This window comes from Haliotis cracherodii, unplaced genomic scaffold (assembly GCF_022045235.1).
Source record: "Haliotis cracherodii isolate W230 unplaced genomic scaffold, xgHalCrac1.p SCAF_10, whole genome shotgun sequence".
Classification (NCBI taxonomy): Eukaryota; Metazoa; Mollusca; class Gastropoda; order Lepetellida; family Haliotidae; genus Haliotis; species Haliotis cracherodii.
The window spans coordinates 13401286-13417767 of NW_027266265.1; the positions used below are offsets into that span (position 1 = coordinate 13401286).

At 44.6% G+C, this 16482-nt stretch overlaps 2 protein-coding genes across 2 annotated transcripts; one reads left to right on the forward strand and one right to left on the reverse strand.

The window, feature by feature from the left end:
• Positions 1–3373: 3373 nt before the first annotated feature.
• LOC139453188 (ankyrin repeat domain-containing protein 39-like) lies at positions 3374–3817 on the reverse strand. The gene has a single exon (XM_071234822.1). It carries the CDS (start codon positions 3815–3817, stop codon positions 3374–3376), a length of 444 nt encoding a protein of 147 aa, XP_071090923.1.
• A 1240-nt stretch (positions 3818–5057) lies between these two features.
• On the forward strand, positions 5058–11942 carry LOC139453199 (mucin-2-like). Its single transcript, XM_071234830.1, has 5 exons — positions 5058–5078; positions 8563–9466; positions 10188–10191; positions 10236–10594; positions 11929–11942. The coding sequence occupies exons 1-5, from the start codon at positions 5058–5060 to the stop codon at positions 11940–11942; spliced, it is 1302 nt and encodes a 433-aa protein (XP_071090931.1).
• Positions 11943–16482: the final 4540 nt, after the last annotated feature.

Below are 16482 nucleotides of genomic sequence, written 5' to 3' on the forward strand. Positions count from 1 at the left end.
CCATAGGTTTCTGGCGTGCCCAAGGGACGCAACTCTGCACAGCGAATCGCGGCGCCTTAGACGACTGGGCCACCCGTGCCCCCACCGTCCTAAAGAACCAAGTTATGAACACTTCCGGTTTAAACACTCATGCCATTTAGGAAAACACGTGTCCAATGCAAGACAACTTTAGGACAACAGAAGGTCCAGTGCCTCTGTTTTACAACGTTGTGGAAAGGTTGTGGGGAACGTTACCTTTTACGTTGCAACGTACGGTTAAGTAACATCGTATTTCAACCACTGGTTTGTTTGTTTGTTTGTTTAACGCCGCATTCAGCAATATTCCAGCTATATGACGGCGGTCTGTACATAATCAAGTCTTGACCAGACAATCCAGTGATTCACATTATGAGCATCGATCCACGTAATTGAGATACGATGGCATGCATCAACCAAGCCACCGAGCCTGACCACCCGATCCCGTTAGTCGCCTCTTACGACAAGCAAAGTCGCCTTTTACGGCAAGCACGAGTTGCTGAAGACCTATTCTATCACGGATCTTAATATATGGTTGTATGTACTTTTGAAAAGAAAAGAAATATTGTGAGAACATTATTTACAATGGAAATCCAGTCCTGGGTATGAATTTATACTTTTTCAAGCCTAAAACATATCTCTCCAGTGGTGGTCCCTCATTTTCTCCAATAGCGTTAAGCAATATTGGTTTGGTTTTGGTTTGTTGTTTAACGACGCACTCAGCAATATTCCAGCTATATGACGGCAGTCTGTAGATAATCGAGTCTGGACCAGACAATCCAGTGATTAATATCATGAACATCGATCCACGTAATTGGGATCGATGACATGCATCAACCAAGTCAGCGAGCCTGACCACCCGATCCTGTTAGTCGCCTTTTACGACAAGCATAGTCACCTTTTACGGCAAGCAGGGAGATGACAATAAACATCGTGTGCACACTGACCCATGGACCGGAGTAGAAATGTAGCGCTTTAAGCATGCTTTGGGGTGTGGATTTGGCGCATTATGTACATGCACATTATTAAAATGTACATTAAAAAGGTGCATCTCTGTAGAATCTTCAGGTAACTTCGCTCAGTAATATTCAGATACCAAAATACCTGAGTGAGTGAGAATGGTTTTACGCCGCTGTTAGCAATATTCCAGCAATATCACGGCGGGGGACACCAGAAATGGGCTTCACACATTGTACCCATGTCTGGAATCGAACCCGGGTCTTCGGCGTGACGAGCGAACGCTTTAACCACTAGGCTACCCGACCGCCCCTTATTATTCTGAAGGAATTGAGAACGAGGCATTTGTATTATGTCTGCGTTTTATATAATGACATCAGTGAATAAATGTCATGAAAAGTGTAGGGTGTAAGGAAAAGTTATACAAGTATTTCTATCAAACATGGGGGCATGGGTGGTCCAGTCGTCTAAGGCGCCGCGATTCGCTGTGCAGAGTTGCGTCCCTTGGGCACGTCAGAAACCTATGATTGTGGGTTCAAATCCCGGTTCGCCCCGATTATGTTTCTAGGTTTGTCAGCACCATACCCGTGCTCGTGGGTTTCACCGAAGTGGTAAACGTCTGAGACCTGCATCACTTCGGGCTTTCCTCCCACATTAAGCTGACACGCCGTGATATAACTGGAATGCTGTCAAACCCAACTCACTCACTCACTCACTCACTCACTCTAGCAAACATATGCTACATTTGCGAAAACTGTTTACATGCTTAATGGTTAATCGGTGAATGCTTCATAGGTGCTTATTTGTTTTATGTGACTTTAAACTTTAAACAATGTGTTTAGGGATCTGTCATGATTCATTTTTAAATGGTTCCGTATATTTATTTAAGATGTTTGTTGGTGTTTTGTTTTTTTAATCAGCACTCAGCAATATTCAAACTATATGACGGCGATCTTGCGTAACTCTGAAATGAGGCGTAAATTGACCATTGTGTATCTTTGTTCGCATATATCAGAAACATATACCTATATATGGCATTGTCACGTTGTCGCCCTTACAAAAACAAGCAAGAACTATCAAAATTAACCAAGCGCGAAAATGCGTCATTTTGATCATTTATCGTATTGTCGTGTTTCCCAATTGTCGCGCTTTTAATGTTATCTTTTTTCCAGTGCGACAACGCGACATTTTTCAAGGTCATCGAAATGTTGCTTGTCGCATTGTCGAGCTTTGGTTATTTTTTATGGTATTTGCTTGCTTTTGTAAGGGTGTTGTCTGACCTTGGATGGACGGGGCAGATATTCCTAGAGTGAGTGAGTGAGGATTTACGCCGCTTTTAGCAATATTCCAGCAATATCACGGCGGGGGACACCAGAAATGGGCTTCACACATTGTACCCATGTCTGGAATCGAACCCGGGTCTTCGGCGTGACGAGCTAACGCTTTAACCACTAGGCTACCCGACCGCCCCAGATATTCCTAGAACCCAGATTGTACGCAACAGGACAACACATGAACTGGGCGAAACTCGTGATGTGGTGACTCTCCTTTAAGTGACTTTGTTCGAAATAGGTTTCTGTTCGTACAGCATAGTGCCAGACAGGAGACGAAAATGATAATGTTAAGCTTCTACTTGGATTGTATACTCCCCAGGAAGCTGAGAAAGAAATTCGAATGTACACTGATCCAATGAGCGGGTTGATAATGGTGCGGTTTCAGCATCCAGCATGAACAAGCGCAAAATAAATGGTTATTAATATAACAGTGCAGATAAAAACAAACACTTTGTTTTTTGTCTTTTGCATATTTAACTAATTAACGAGTGATTATGTCATAAAATTCACACAAAATGGACTAAATGGCTATAGAACAAAAGTAACAAAGGGTATTTCTTTTCAAACACAAACAAATATTCTAACCTTAATTATGACATACTTTTACAACACGATGTGCGCGACACATGGCATATCACTGCCTCCGTGGTCTTGTGGTAAAGCGTCTGCCCACAGAGAGAAGTTAGAGGTTCCATATCCCGGCCGCGTCATCCCAATAGACGTATAAAAGGTGGTACTTGTTGTTACCCTGCCTGGCGCTCGACATTAAGGAGACAAAAACGAGGACTGGTCGGCTCAGAGTCAGTATACTGTGTCTGAGTGGGGTAGCACAAAAAACCCGGCATAAATCCGGACTCATATAATCAGTCACAGAGATCCACTCCTCTCCTCTCCTCTCCTCTCCTCTCCTCTCCTCTCCTCACCTCACCTCACCTCACCTCACCTCACCTCACCTCACCACACCTCACCTCACCTCACCTCACCTCACCACGCCACACCACACCACACCACAGGGCACGTCAATGTATACGACAACATCACCTCCCCCAGTGTCAAAAACACTGCAGTTACAGAGAGCGAGCGCCATGTGATACAAGAAGATCATGCATATCTTTACCTTTCGCCCAGTCCAGCGCTGTCCTCCCCGCCATATCCCTGGCATTGATGTCTATCCTGTTCTGTGTGAGAACATACGACGCCACCTCCGCATGCCCTCTACGACAGACCCGATGAAGGATGGTGCAGCCTTCGGTATCGACGAGTGACAAATCGGCACCTTCACTCACCAGTAGCTTAACCACTTCAACACTCCCCATTTCGGCTGCAACCATCACCGGTGTCCTGCCGCGGTACCCTCTACAGTTGATGTCTACAATGTCCTGTGAGATGAAATATTTCACTGTCTCCTCATCTGCGCCAATGCAAGCCTGATGGAGGATGGTGTCACCGCTGGCATCAAGGACTGATGCATCAGCCCCCATCCCCACCAGAAACTCTATAATGTCTTTCATCCCTTTCCGTTGTGCCGCACTCATCAATGGTGTCAGCCCAGAGCGACTTCTACAGTTGATATTAGCCCGGTGCCGAGACACGATTCGTCTTACATAGTCTAGAGTCCCATACCTGCAAGCCTTGAGCAGTTTGGCGTCCTCTTTTCGAAATCGTCGGGAGTGTCTCCGTGGCGCTAAAACAGAACTGCTAATAGCGACTGAATGATCACAGCACCAGGTGGGATACTTTGTAAATACAGCTAATAGCTAAAGACTGATCACAGCACCAGGTGGGATACTTTGTAAATACAGCTAATAGCAACTGACTGATCACAGCGCCAGGTGGGATACTTAGTAAGAACAGCTGATAGCGACTGACTGATCACAGCAACAGGTGGCATACTGAGAAAGAACAGCTAATAGCTAAAGACTGATCACAGCACCAGGTGGGATACTTTGTAAGAACAGCTAATAGCTAAAGACTGATCACAGGGCCAGGTGGGATACTTAGTAAGAACAGCTAATAGCGACTGACTGACCACAGCGCCAGGTGGGATACTTTGTAAACACAGCCTCGATTGACTGATCACAGGGCCAGGTGGGATACTTTGTAAAAACAGCTAATAGCGACTGACTGATCACAGCACCAGGTGGGATACTTTGTAAATACAGCTAATAGCAACTGACTGATCACAGCACCAGGTGGGATACTTAGTAAACACAGCTAATAGCGACTGACTGATCACAGCGCCAGGTGGGATACTTAGTAAGAACAGCTAATAGCAACTGACTGATCACAGCACCAGGTGGGATACTTTGTAAAAACAACTAATAGCGACTGACTGATCACAGCACCAGGTGGGATACTTTGTAAAAACAGCTGATAGCGACTGACTGATCACAGCGCCAGGTGGGATACTTAGTAAGAACAGCTGATAGCGACTGACTGATCACAGCACCATGTGGGATACTTTGTAAAAACAGCTAATAGCTAAAGACTGATCACAGCACCAGGTGGAATACTTTGTACAAACAGCTAATAGCGACTGACTGATCACAGCACCAGGTGGGATACTTTGTAAACACAGCTAATAGCGACTGACTGATCACAGGGCCAGGTTCGATACTTAGTAAAAACAGCTAATAGCGACTGACTGATCACAGGGCCAGGTGGGATAGTTTCAACTTTCCAATAACCTTTCGTCATTCCAGTTGTGTAAATCAGTTGAAAGATAATCGAACAAAAAACGGACGTATAACAATGGCGCAGGCTGATCTGCAAGTATTGGTTCATCCACACCACCCCTGAGGGAATGAGACGGGTAGAAACCACATGAAGATCAACATTGTACAATTCTCTCACTGAGACGCTTTCCTCCCACATTAAGCTGACACTCCGTGATATAACTGGAATACTGTTAAAAGCGGCGTTCAACCAACTCACTCACTCACTCTCTGAGACACTTACATTTTAGACAGGAAGCTTTTCCATATTTATTTTCAAAACATCTGGAAGGCGGATGGCAGTGTTTGGATGCACAGGATCCGACCCCGATCTGTTGACACCAATAATACTAATAATACTAATAATAATAATAATAATAATAGTTGATTTGTAAAGCACCTAATATCCATCGACAGTTGCTCACTGGCGCTGTGACAAAGTTAAAAAGTAATGTCTATGTACATATGCCAACAATCAGGAGATATATTGAAAAGCTGAGGTGAAGAAGTGGGTTTTGAGGAGAGACTTAAACGTTTCCTTAGAAGCAGAGTTTCTCAGATTCAAAGGCAAAGAGTTCCATAACTGTGGACTGCAAAAGGAGAAGGCACGGTCAGACATAGCAGAAGTAGACAGAGGCTGATACAGTAGAGCTCCACCAGAGGATCGGAGAGCGCGCACTGGAGAGTATAGGGATATAAGATCTTTGAGATAGTCTGGATAGTCGCTATTGTTGAGGCAGTCGTGAGTGATGATACATATCTTATAGTTTATACGAAAGGAGACTGGAAGCCAAGGTAGTGCTTTGAGGACAGGACTGATGTGATTGGATCTTGGAACTTTAGAGAAAGTCTGGGAGTATGGTTTGACACCGCTTTGAACAATATTATTTGACATCACTTCGTTTGAGTTTGATGTGATGTTTGACGTTTGAAAACCCAAGATCTCTCACAGGGTTTGCTAAGGTCCTAAGTAGCTTGTGCGTTAAGTCATTATACAGTAAAGTACGGTTAAAACGAACTCAAAGGGACTGCTAATTTTAGTTCGTAATAACCGCAGTTCGTTATAAGCATATATACAGCATGACTACAGCAAATAGTCGGGACCAAAAAGGTAAGTTCGTTATATCCGTCAGTTCGTTATAAGCGTGTTCGTTATAACGGTAGTTTATTGTACAACAAATGCAACGCTATTCCTCTAAAGATAGTTTGCCTGGATGTCTTATTTGTCAAACTCGTATATATATTAAATGTAATCTGTGTGAATCATGCACTATGTTGCCTGTGAACATTAAATCAAATGTAGCTACTATTAACTCTCTATTACATATAAATATATGATTTAATCAAGCCCAAATATTTAGCATATGATAAATGAGAACAAGTTTTCAGTCATAATGATTTTAGAACTTATCGTTAATGTTAATCAAAGAAACATTTTACTGATAACATATATATGCTCGTAAACTTCGATCTAATCAAATTGTACTGGAATTTGTATTGTTTGTTTATTTGTTGTTTAACACCGCACTCAGCAATACTCCAGCTATATTGCGGCGTTCTGTCAATAATCGAGTCAGGACCAGATATCACACATTTGGGAAGCGATGACATTATCCACCAAGTTAACGAGCCTGACATCCCGATCCCGTATTCGCCTCTAACGACAAGCATAGTCGCTTTTTGAGAGGTATTCGGTGCAGTACATGTTATTCTAGGTACGATTCGAAGTGTTAAACGTCTGAGACCTGCATCACTTCGGGCTTTCCACCCACCTTAAGCTGACACGCCGTGATATAACTGGAATACTGTTAAAAGCGGCGTAAAACCCAACTCACTCACTCACTCACTCACTCTAGGTAAGATTAACTCACACCCATATGACCCACATGACGTAATCCGACATGAGTCTTAGAAAGGACACTGGATCCGCCTGACTTTTCAACCTTCTTTGATTCATTATCTAATCGACGACAGGTTTGAGTTTCAGGAATGATATCGAAATTGGAACTGAAGCAATGTTCATCACATCTAACTTGGCACAACTTCATGCCGGTGTTCCTGATAGTGATAGAACCGAACGTCATTTTGTCAGTCGTTTGAAGTCCACATTTCCCTGCGGTGCACGTGGAGAGTTCCAATATGAAGTACACACTTGCTGTTAAAGTCAGGCGTAGAGTACGGCAGTTACTGGAACACAGCGACCGCATGTTGAAGTCTTCACAGGAGTAACTGATCCACACAATGCTGACAGAGACGACTTTTAGCGCCAAGGTCCAGAGACATAGCAGCTGACAAGACGGGGTGGACACTTATGTTAGAGGGAGGGGCATAGGTAGGCCGATGCCCACTTGAAGCAGTTCTGGAAACGTCATGTGACATTTCAGTCATCACATCGGTGACTAAGATCAATATACTGTATCCAATATCATCCCATCATCCCATCATCCCAACAGTCCAATCCCGATACCATCATCCCCAAAAGTACCATCACGTATAGATGCTTAAAGGGCAATTAAAGTTAAAATGATTGCGATTTTCTCGCGAATATCAATTTTCCTAGATCCATCAAGTCAATTTCCGAGTCCAAAAAAGTCATAATATTCGCAGAAAGTATTTAAATGTCAAAATGAAATTGCTGAAACCACACGCTCCGTAAACGGTTTTCAAAACAAACAGACCGCCTCCGTGGTGTAGTGGTAGAGCGTCCGCCCGGAGAGCGGAAGGTCCGAGGTTCGATCCCCGTGCGCGTCATACCAAAAGACGTTAAAAGATGGTACTTGTTGTTACCCTGTCTGGCGCTCGGCATTAAGGGGCTAAAACAAGGACTGGTCGGCTCGGAGTCAGTATACTGTGTCTGAGTGGGGTATTCATGTTAAACTGCGGCATGGTATCTCAGTGAGCTAGCACTATAAATCGGCATCAGTCCGGACTAGTACAAGCAGCCACACACACACACACGTGCTTGCACGTCGCTATATAAGTACAATAATCTTGGACGGGACGTCAAATCAAACCTATTTGGGCGAGTGGCCTAAAGCTACCGGCGCAATCAATTGGCTGACAAATGTTTAAACTGGTTGATGTGTAGACTTGGTTGAGGCTTTGTCAGGAAACGGTCAGCCGCAACTCAAACATCAGTCAAGAGAGAAAAATCTTTAAAAGTAGCTATTTCTATTAATCCTACAAACTAAAGATCCTAAACACATCCTGTAAATACATTCCTCCCAACAGTCCCACCCCTTTACCACCATCATCCTAACAGCCCCATCGCTTTACCACCATCAGCCCAACAGTCCCACCCCTTTACCACCATCAGCCCAACAGCCCCACCCCTTTACCACCATCATCCCAACAGTCCCACCACTTTACCACCATCATCCTAAAGGTCCAACCCTGTTAACACCATCATCCTAACAGTCCCATCCCTTTACCACCATCATCCTAACAGTCCCACCCCTTTACCACCATCATCCTAAAGGTCCAACCCTGTTAACACCATCATCCCGACAGCCCAGTAACCTTTACCACCATCATCCTAACAGTCCCACCCCTTTACCACCATCATCCTAAATGTCCCACCCTTTCACCACCATCATTCCAACATCCCCATCCCTTTACCACCATCTTCCCAACATCCCCATCCCTTTACCACCATCATCCCAACAGTCCCATCCCTTTACCACCATCATCCCAACAGTCCCATCCCTTTACCACCATCATCCCAACAGCCCCATCCCTTTACCACCATCATCCCAACATCCCCATCCCTTTACCACCATCATCCCAACAGTCCAATCCCTTTACCACCATCATCCCAACAGTCCCATCCCTTTACCACCATCATCCCAACATCCCCATCCCTTTACCACAATCATCCTGACAGTCCCACCATCAGTCTCATCCCCTACATCACCATCAGTTCCATCCCCTACATCACCATCAGTCTCATCCCCTACATCACCGTCAGTTCCATCCCCTACATCACCATCAGTCCCATCCCCTACACCACCATCAGTCTCATCCCCTACACCACCATCAGTTACGTCCCCTACACCACCATCAGTTACGTCCCCTACACCACCATCAGTCTCATCCCCTACACCACCATCAGTCCGATCCCCAACACCACCATCAGTTACGTCCCCTACACCACCATCAGTTACGTCCCCAACACCACCATCAGTCCCATCCCCTACACCACCATCAGTCTCATCCCCTACACCACCATCGGTCCCATCCCCTACATCACCATCAGTCTCATCCCCTACACCACCATCAGTTACGTCCCCTACACCACCATCAGTCTCATCCCCTACATCACCATCAGTCTCATCCCCTACACCACCATCAGTCTCATCCCCCACACCACCATCAGTTACGTCCCCTACACCACCATCAGTCCCATCCCCTACATCACCATCAGTCTCATCCCCTACACCACCATCAGTCTCATCCCCTACATCACCATCAGTCTCATCCCCTACACCACCATCAGTTACGTCCCCTACACCACCATCAGTCCCATCCCCTACATCACCATCAGTCTCATCCCCTACACCACCATCAGTTACGTCCCCTACATCACCATCAGTCTCATCCCCTACACCACCATCAGTCTCATCCCCTACACCACCATCAGTCTCATCCCCTACACCACCATCAGTCTCATCCCCTACACCACCATCAGTCCCATCCCCTACACCACCATCAGTCCCATCCCCTACATCACCATCAGTCTCATCCCCTACACCACCATCAGTTACGTCCCCTACACCACCATCAGTCCCATCCCCTACATCACCATCAGTCCCATCCCCTACACCACCATCAGTTACGTCCCCTACACCACCATCAGTCCCATCCCCTACATCACCATCAGTCTCATCCCCTACACCACCATCAGTCTCATCCCCTACACCACCATCAGTCTCATCCCCTACATCACCATCAGTCTCATCCCCTACACCACCATCAGTTACGTCCCCTACACCACCATCAGTCTCATCCCCTACATCACCATCAGTCTCATCCCCTACACCACCATCAGTCTCATCCCCTACACCACCATCAGTCTCATCCCCTACACCACCATCAGTTACGTCCCCTACACCACCATCAGTCCCATCCCCTACATCACCATCAGTCTCATCCCCTACACCACCATCAGTTACGTCCCCTACACCACCATCAGTTACGTCCCCTACACCACCATCAGTCTCATCCCCTACACCACCATCAGTCCGATCCCCAACACCACCATCAGTTACGTCCCCTACACCACCATCAGTTACGTCCCCAACACCACCATCAGTCCCATCCCCTACACCACCATCAGTCTCATCCCCTACACCACCATCGGTCCCATCCCCTACATCACCATCAGTCTCATCCCCTACACCACCATCAGTTACGTCCCCTACACCACCATCAGTCTCATCCCCTACATCACCATCAGTCTCATCCCCTACACCACCATCAGTCTCATCCCCCACACCACCATCAGTTACGTCCCCTACACCACCATCAGTCCCATCCCCTACATCACCATCAGTCTCATCCCCTACACCACCATCAGTTACGTCCCCTACACCACCATCAGTCCCATCCCCTACACCACCATCAGTCTCATCCCCTACATCACCATCAGTCTCATCCCCTACACCACCATCAGTTACGTCCCCTACACCACCATCAGTCCCATCCCCTACATCACCATCAGTCTCATCCCCTACACCACCATCAGTTACGTCCCCTACATCACCATCAGTCTCATCCCCTACACCACCATCAGTCTCATCCCCTACACCACCATCAGTCTCATCCCCTACACCACCATCAGTCTCATCCCCTACACCACCATCAGTCCCATCCCCTACACCACCATCAGTCCCATCCCCTACATCACCATCAGTCTCATCCCCTACACCACCATCAGTTACGTCCCCTACACCACCATCAGTCCCATCCCCTACATCACCATCAGTCCCATCCCCTACACCACCATCAGTTACGTCCCCTACACCACCATCAGTCCCATCCCCTACATCACCATCAGTCTCATCCCCTACACCACCATCAGTCTCATCCCCTACACCACCATCAGTCTCATCCCCTACATCACCATCAGTCTCATCCCCTACACCACCATCAGTTACGTCCCCTACACCACCATCAGTCTCATCCCCTACATCACCATCAGTCTCATCCCCTACACCACCATCAGTCTCATCCCCTACACCACCATCAGTCTCATCCCCTACACCACCATCAGTTACGTCCCCTACACCACCATCAGTCCCATCCCCTACATCACCATCAGTCTCATCCCCTACACCACCATCAGTTATGTCCCCTACACCACCATCAGTCTCATCCCCTACATCACCATGTCTCATCCCCTACACCACCATCGGTCCCATCCCCTACACCACCATCAGTTACGTCCCCTACACCACCATCAGTCCCATCCCCTACATCACCATCAGTCTCATCCCCTACACCACCATCGGTCCCATCCCCTACACCACCATCGGTCCCATCCCCTACACCACCATCAGTTACGTCCCCTACACCACCAACAGTCCCATCCCCTACACCACCATCGGTCCCATCCCCTACACCACCATTGGTCCCATCCCCTACACCACCATCGGTCCCATCCCCTACACCACCATTGGTCCCATCCCCTACACCACCATCGGTCCCATCCCCTACACCACCATCAGTTACGTCCCCTACACCACCATCAGTCTCATCCCCTACACCACCAACAGTCCCATCCCCTACACCACCATTGGTCCCATCCCCTACACCACCATTGGTCCCATCCCCTACATCACCATCAGTCCCATCCCCTACACCACCAACAGTCTCATCCCCCATTGCTATTCATACCCAGTATGTTTTAGGACAGGAAACCTGAGGTATTCTTGGAAAAGTCAATTTTTCTCTTTTGATAAAAGACTGAAACTATTATCTTAATCGTTTGAATGCAAATAGATTCAATATGTTTTGTCACATCATCATTGTTCTAAAGGTTTTATTTCAATAAATTATGACAACCAACTTATTTCAAAAGCTAAAGTCTGAAAAGTAAAGATGTTAAGAGTGTTCGTGTTGAATATATGTTAAATTTGAATGGAGAACATTAACTTCATCTACAATTAAATAAGTAACGACATATCAGTCAGATCAAGTCACTGGTCCGATAAACGATTAATGTAAGTTATATGGATTAAAATCTATTGTTGGGTATATTTAGAAATTAGCTGCAGATAAAAAACAAAACCTGGTGGTGTTTTTAGGCTTCCATCTTCTTGTTTTCCAAAACCTGGACTTCTGCGTCCAAACAAACACATGAAATAGCAAGTGAATGGTGAATACATCATGGACCAAGAATGCAAAACACAGACAAACTTATTAACAATTTTTATTTTAAAAATCCAACATGAGGACTTCATTTATATCAAATGAACACAGTGTTAACACAAAATGAAACCTTGTTGCCAAAGTATGAAGAGAGATCTCACAAGTAACACCAATCACAGCCTTGTCTCAATTCCTCCTCCCAATAACAGGACTTTTCATTGTCTCTTTGTACATATCACTTTTCAAGTAACGGTCTCAATGGTCTCTACAGTCTCTACAGTCACTACAAGTTCCCAATATACATAGCCTCCAGTGACGTCATCCTATTGTTCTCCAGTCGGGTTAAATCTCATAAACAGGGATGTTGTAACATCCCAGGATTTTAATATAATAACTCCGGGATTTTATATGATATCCCGTGTATTTTATTAACACAACTTCCCTTTAGATTGTAACATATGTTTCTTGCTAGAAATTTATTTTGCATTTTAACACGTCATGAAATGTAAAATCAAATGACAAATGTTTTCTTTATATTCCCGAGGATCGAACACGCAACCTTTGTATCTTCGTATCTGTACCATTAGGCTACAGAGACGCTGATAAATCACAATGCTTTTAAGAATGTCATTTTCAAGTACCAACATCAGACACTTTACGCCCATTTCCTAAGGTTCATGGAAAGTATGTTTGAAACATTTAAATGTTGATAAATGTTGTGTTAAGTTTCTTTTGGGGTTTTTAAGTTAGATGAAACACTCCCCCTCAGGTATTTATGACATTTAAAACCCTCATCCTTGGGATAAAACCTTGGGGCTGATGCCAATCGGTTTAAACACGCAAATGCAGTCTTAAATATCATGAAACCCTCAGACGTTCTTTATCCTACCCATAAACCCCTCATTAAAGGTACAAAAATAGTTCTCAAACTAAGATTTCGGTAGCACTTTCTCATTATTGTGAGTCTGGGATTTTTTAATAATTCTTTTTAAAAACAATGGATTAATTATGGCTTTACCATATTCACACACTGACTAAATAACATGGCAATAAAAGATGTTACTTAAAAAAATATATTTAGAAAACACAAGGGTTGTGTTTTCTAATGTTTGTTTGTTTGTTTGTTTGTTTGATGCCGCACTCAGCAATAATTAAAGAACCCATCCAAGAGTGCACCAACTAATCTCTGCTTAGCAATAACAATAGTTAAAGTTGAATATATACATACATTTCTCCAGGCTTGAAAAACACTGTCTGTCAAATATTGATTATATGTAATGGTTGGTGTAAAAATCATAAGTCAAAAATGATTTAGAGTTATGGTTCAGAGGTTAACACATTAAACATGAATAAAACATTTCTCTACAATAACTTTCTCAACTTTCCATTTGATATGAGGATAGAACCAGTTATCATTTAATGATCATAAAAATATTTCAGACATGACATATAATGCAGTCCACAAACTGATGTCATTACAAAAGCAAACCTCTTTACACACACTAAAGTAATTTCTAAAGAGCATAGTCGGCTTGTGAAATAAACAGTTATGGAAGAAATTATTACTGAATTTCTTCAACAGGTCAAAGGACTACTTCAATCCACATAAAACAAAAAATATTATCAAACTTTAATTTTTTGTGAAATTTATTAAATTTAGGACTGGTGCTTCCATAAACAATGATCATCCATTCAACACAAAAGAATGCCTGATACTGAATGAGTGGTCAGAGTATGGAATGACGCCACTGTTAGCAATATTTCAGCAATATCACGACAAGGGACACATTGTACCCATGTGGGGAATCGAGTGAGTGAGTGAGTATGGTTTAACGCCGCTTTTAGCAATATTCCAGCAATATCATGGCGGGGGCCACCAAAAATGGGCTTCACACATTGTACCCATGTCGGGAATCGAACCCGGGTCTTCGGCATGACGTGCGAATGCTCTAACCACTGGGCAACCCGACCATCCATGTGGGAATCGAACCCGGGCCTTCATGATAACAAGCGACCACTTTAACCACTAGGCTACCCCAACACCCCCATTGTTGAACGAAGGCAAATAAGTGACTTGTTTTACTGATATTTGACATATTTAGTGTCTCCCTCTGTCAACAAAATGTGCATTGTTGAAATAGCCAAGCTTGTCATTGTTCATGTTTAACCAAAGCATGTCCATGTGTAACATTTCCCCATAGTATTATTTATGATGAATGGTTATTGTCAAAACATATCCAAGAAAAGCAAACATATGTTCAAATACACACAGCTGGTATTAATACAAGTATAAAACATTTGACGATCAGCATACCCCAATAGTACCTGATTGTAATAACATCAGTGAGAATTCATTTAAACATGTCACACCAAGCCATACCACAGGTCAGGGTCACGCAAATAGGATTCACACCAGGTAGAAATTGCCTGTTTCGCACAGTAATCGACTTCAAACAACGCTGTGGTGTTGAAATATAAAGCTTACTAACTTTAGAGGCCCTATGAGAGAACGTTTATAATCAGGCAATATAATAGGGATGCAGCCACCATAAGCTTATGATCATAGGCAATATGTTAGGTCATATTGAGGAGAGCACATTACAAGGCTCGTAACATAGGGTTATGCTACTGGCTTATGTCAAAGGGCCATGCCACTGGCTTATGTCAAAGGGCCATGCCACTGGCTTATGTAAAAGGGCCATGCCACTGGCTTATGTCAAAGGGCCATACCACTGGCTTATGTCAAAGGGTTATACCACTGGCTTATGTCAAAGGGCCATACCACTGGCTTATGTCAAAGGGCCATGCCACTGGCTTATGTCAAAGGGCCATATCACTGGCTTATGTCAAAGGGCCATACCACTGGCTCATGTGAAAGGGCCATACCACTGGCTTATGTCAAAGAGTTATACCACTAGCTCATATCAACAGGCCTCACCACAAGCCTTATATCAAAAGGCTAAACCACAGGGCTTAGATCAAGAGGTCATACAAGATGGCTTTTATCAAAAGACCATAATATCACAGGGCTTACATCAAAGGTAATACCTAAAGCACTAAAACCACAAATAAAAATGCCACTGATTTCCTGCAAACATTGAATAAAACACAATTAGGGATGGGACGGGTAACTCAGGTACTCGGGTCCGGTGGGTACTGAGTAGGACCCAGGTACCCACAGGACTACCCATACCTGTGGTTAGTCACATGATGTATTGTTTAATGACAAAAAATATCTAGAACTCTACTGTTACACTACAAGTCACTTATGTTCACAATTCTTTCTGACAATGCACCCATTCCTTCTGACCTTTATATGTTTGAATAAAGTTTGGTTGGTTTGTTGTTTAACGCCGCACTCAGCAATATTCCAGCTATATGACGACGGTCTGTAAATAATCGAGTCTGGACCAGACAATCCAGTGATTGATATCATGAGCATCGATCCACCCAATTGGGATCGATGACATGCATCAACCAAGTCAGCGAGCCTGACCACCCAATCCCGTTAGTCCCCTTTTATGACAAGCATAGTTGCCTATTACGGCAAGCATGGGTTGCTGAAGACCTATTCTGCCCCGGATCTTCACGGGTCGTTTGAATAAAGATAAAACTTCAGTCAACTTCAGTGTATGCATGATCAGATCATTTTATACCTGTATCTAAATACATTTTACCAGGGCTATGGTCAAACTATTCCCAATCTGGCATTTTGTACCTATCTCATGACACCAACAGCGGGTACCCGGGTAGGGTCAGGTAATAGGGGTGTGGGTACCCGGGTAGTAACTTTGGACTCATCTCAGCACTAGTATTCCAGTTATATCACAGCATGTCAGCTTAATATATGTGGGAGGAAAGCCCAACAGGCACTGGTATGGTGCTGACTGACATCGAAACAGAATCGAGGCAAACCGGGATTCGAACCCACAATCATCATCCCCTGAGGCAAGGGAGTTCATCCCCGGAGGCAAGGGAGTTCATCCCCTGAGGCAAGGGAGTTCATCCCCTGAGGCAAGAGAGTTAACTGACTGCAAAGTCCAGTTTCCACCCTTGCTGAACTAGGCTGGAATTATGGAGTAATACTTTGGCTG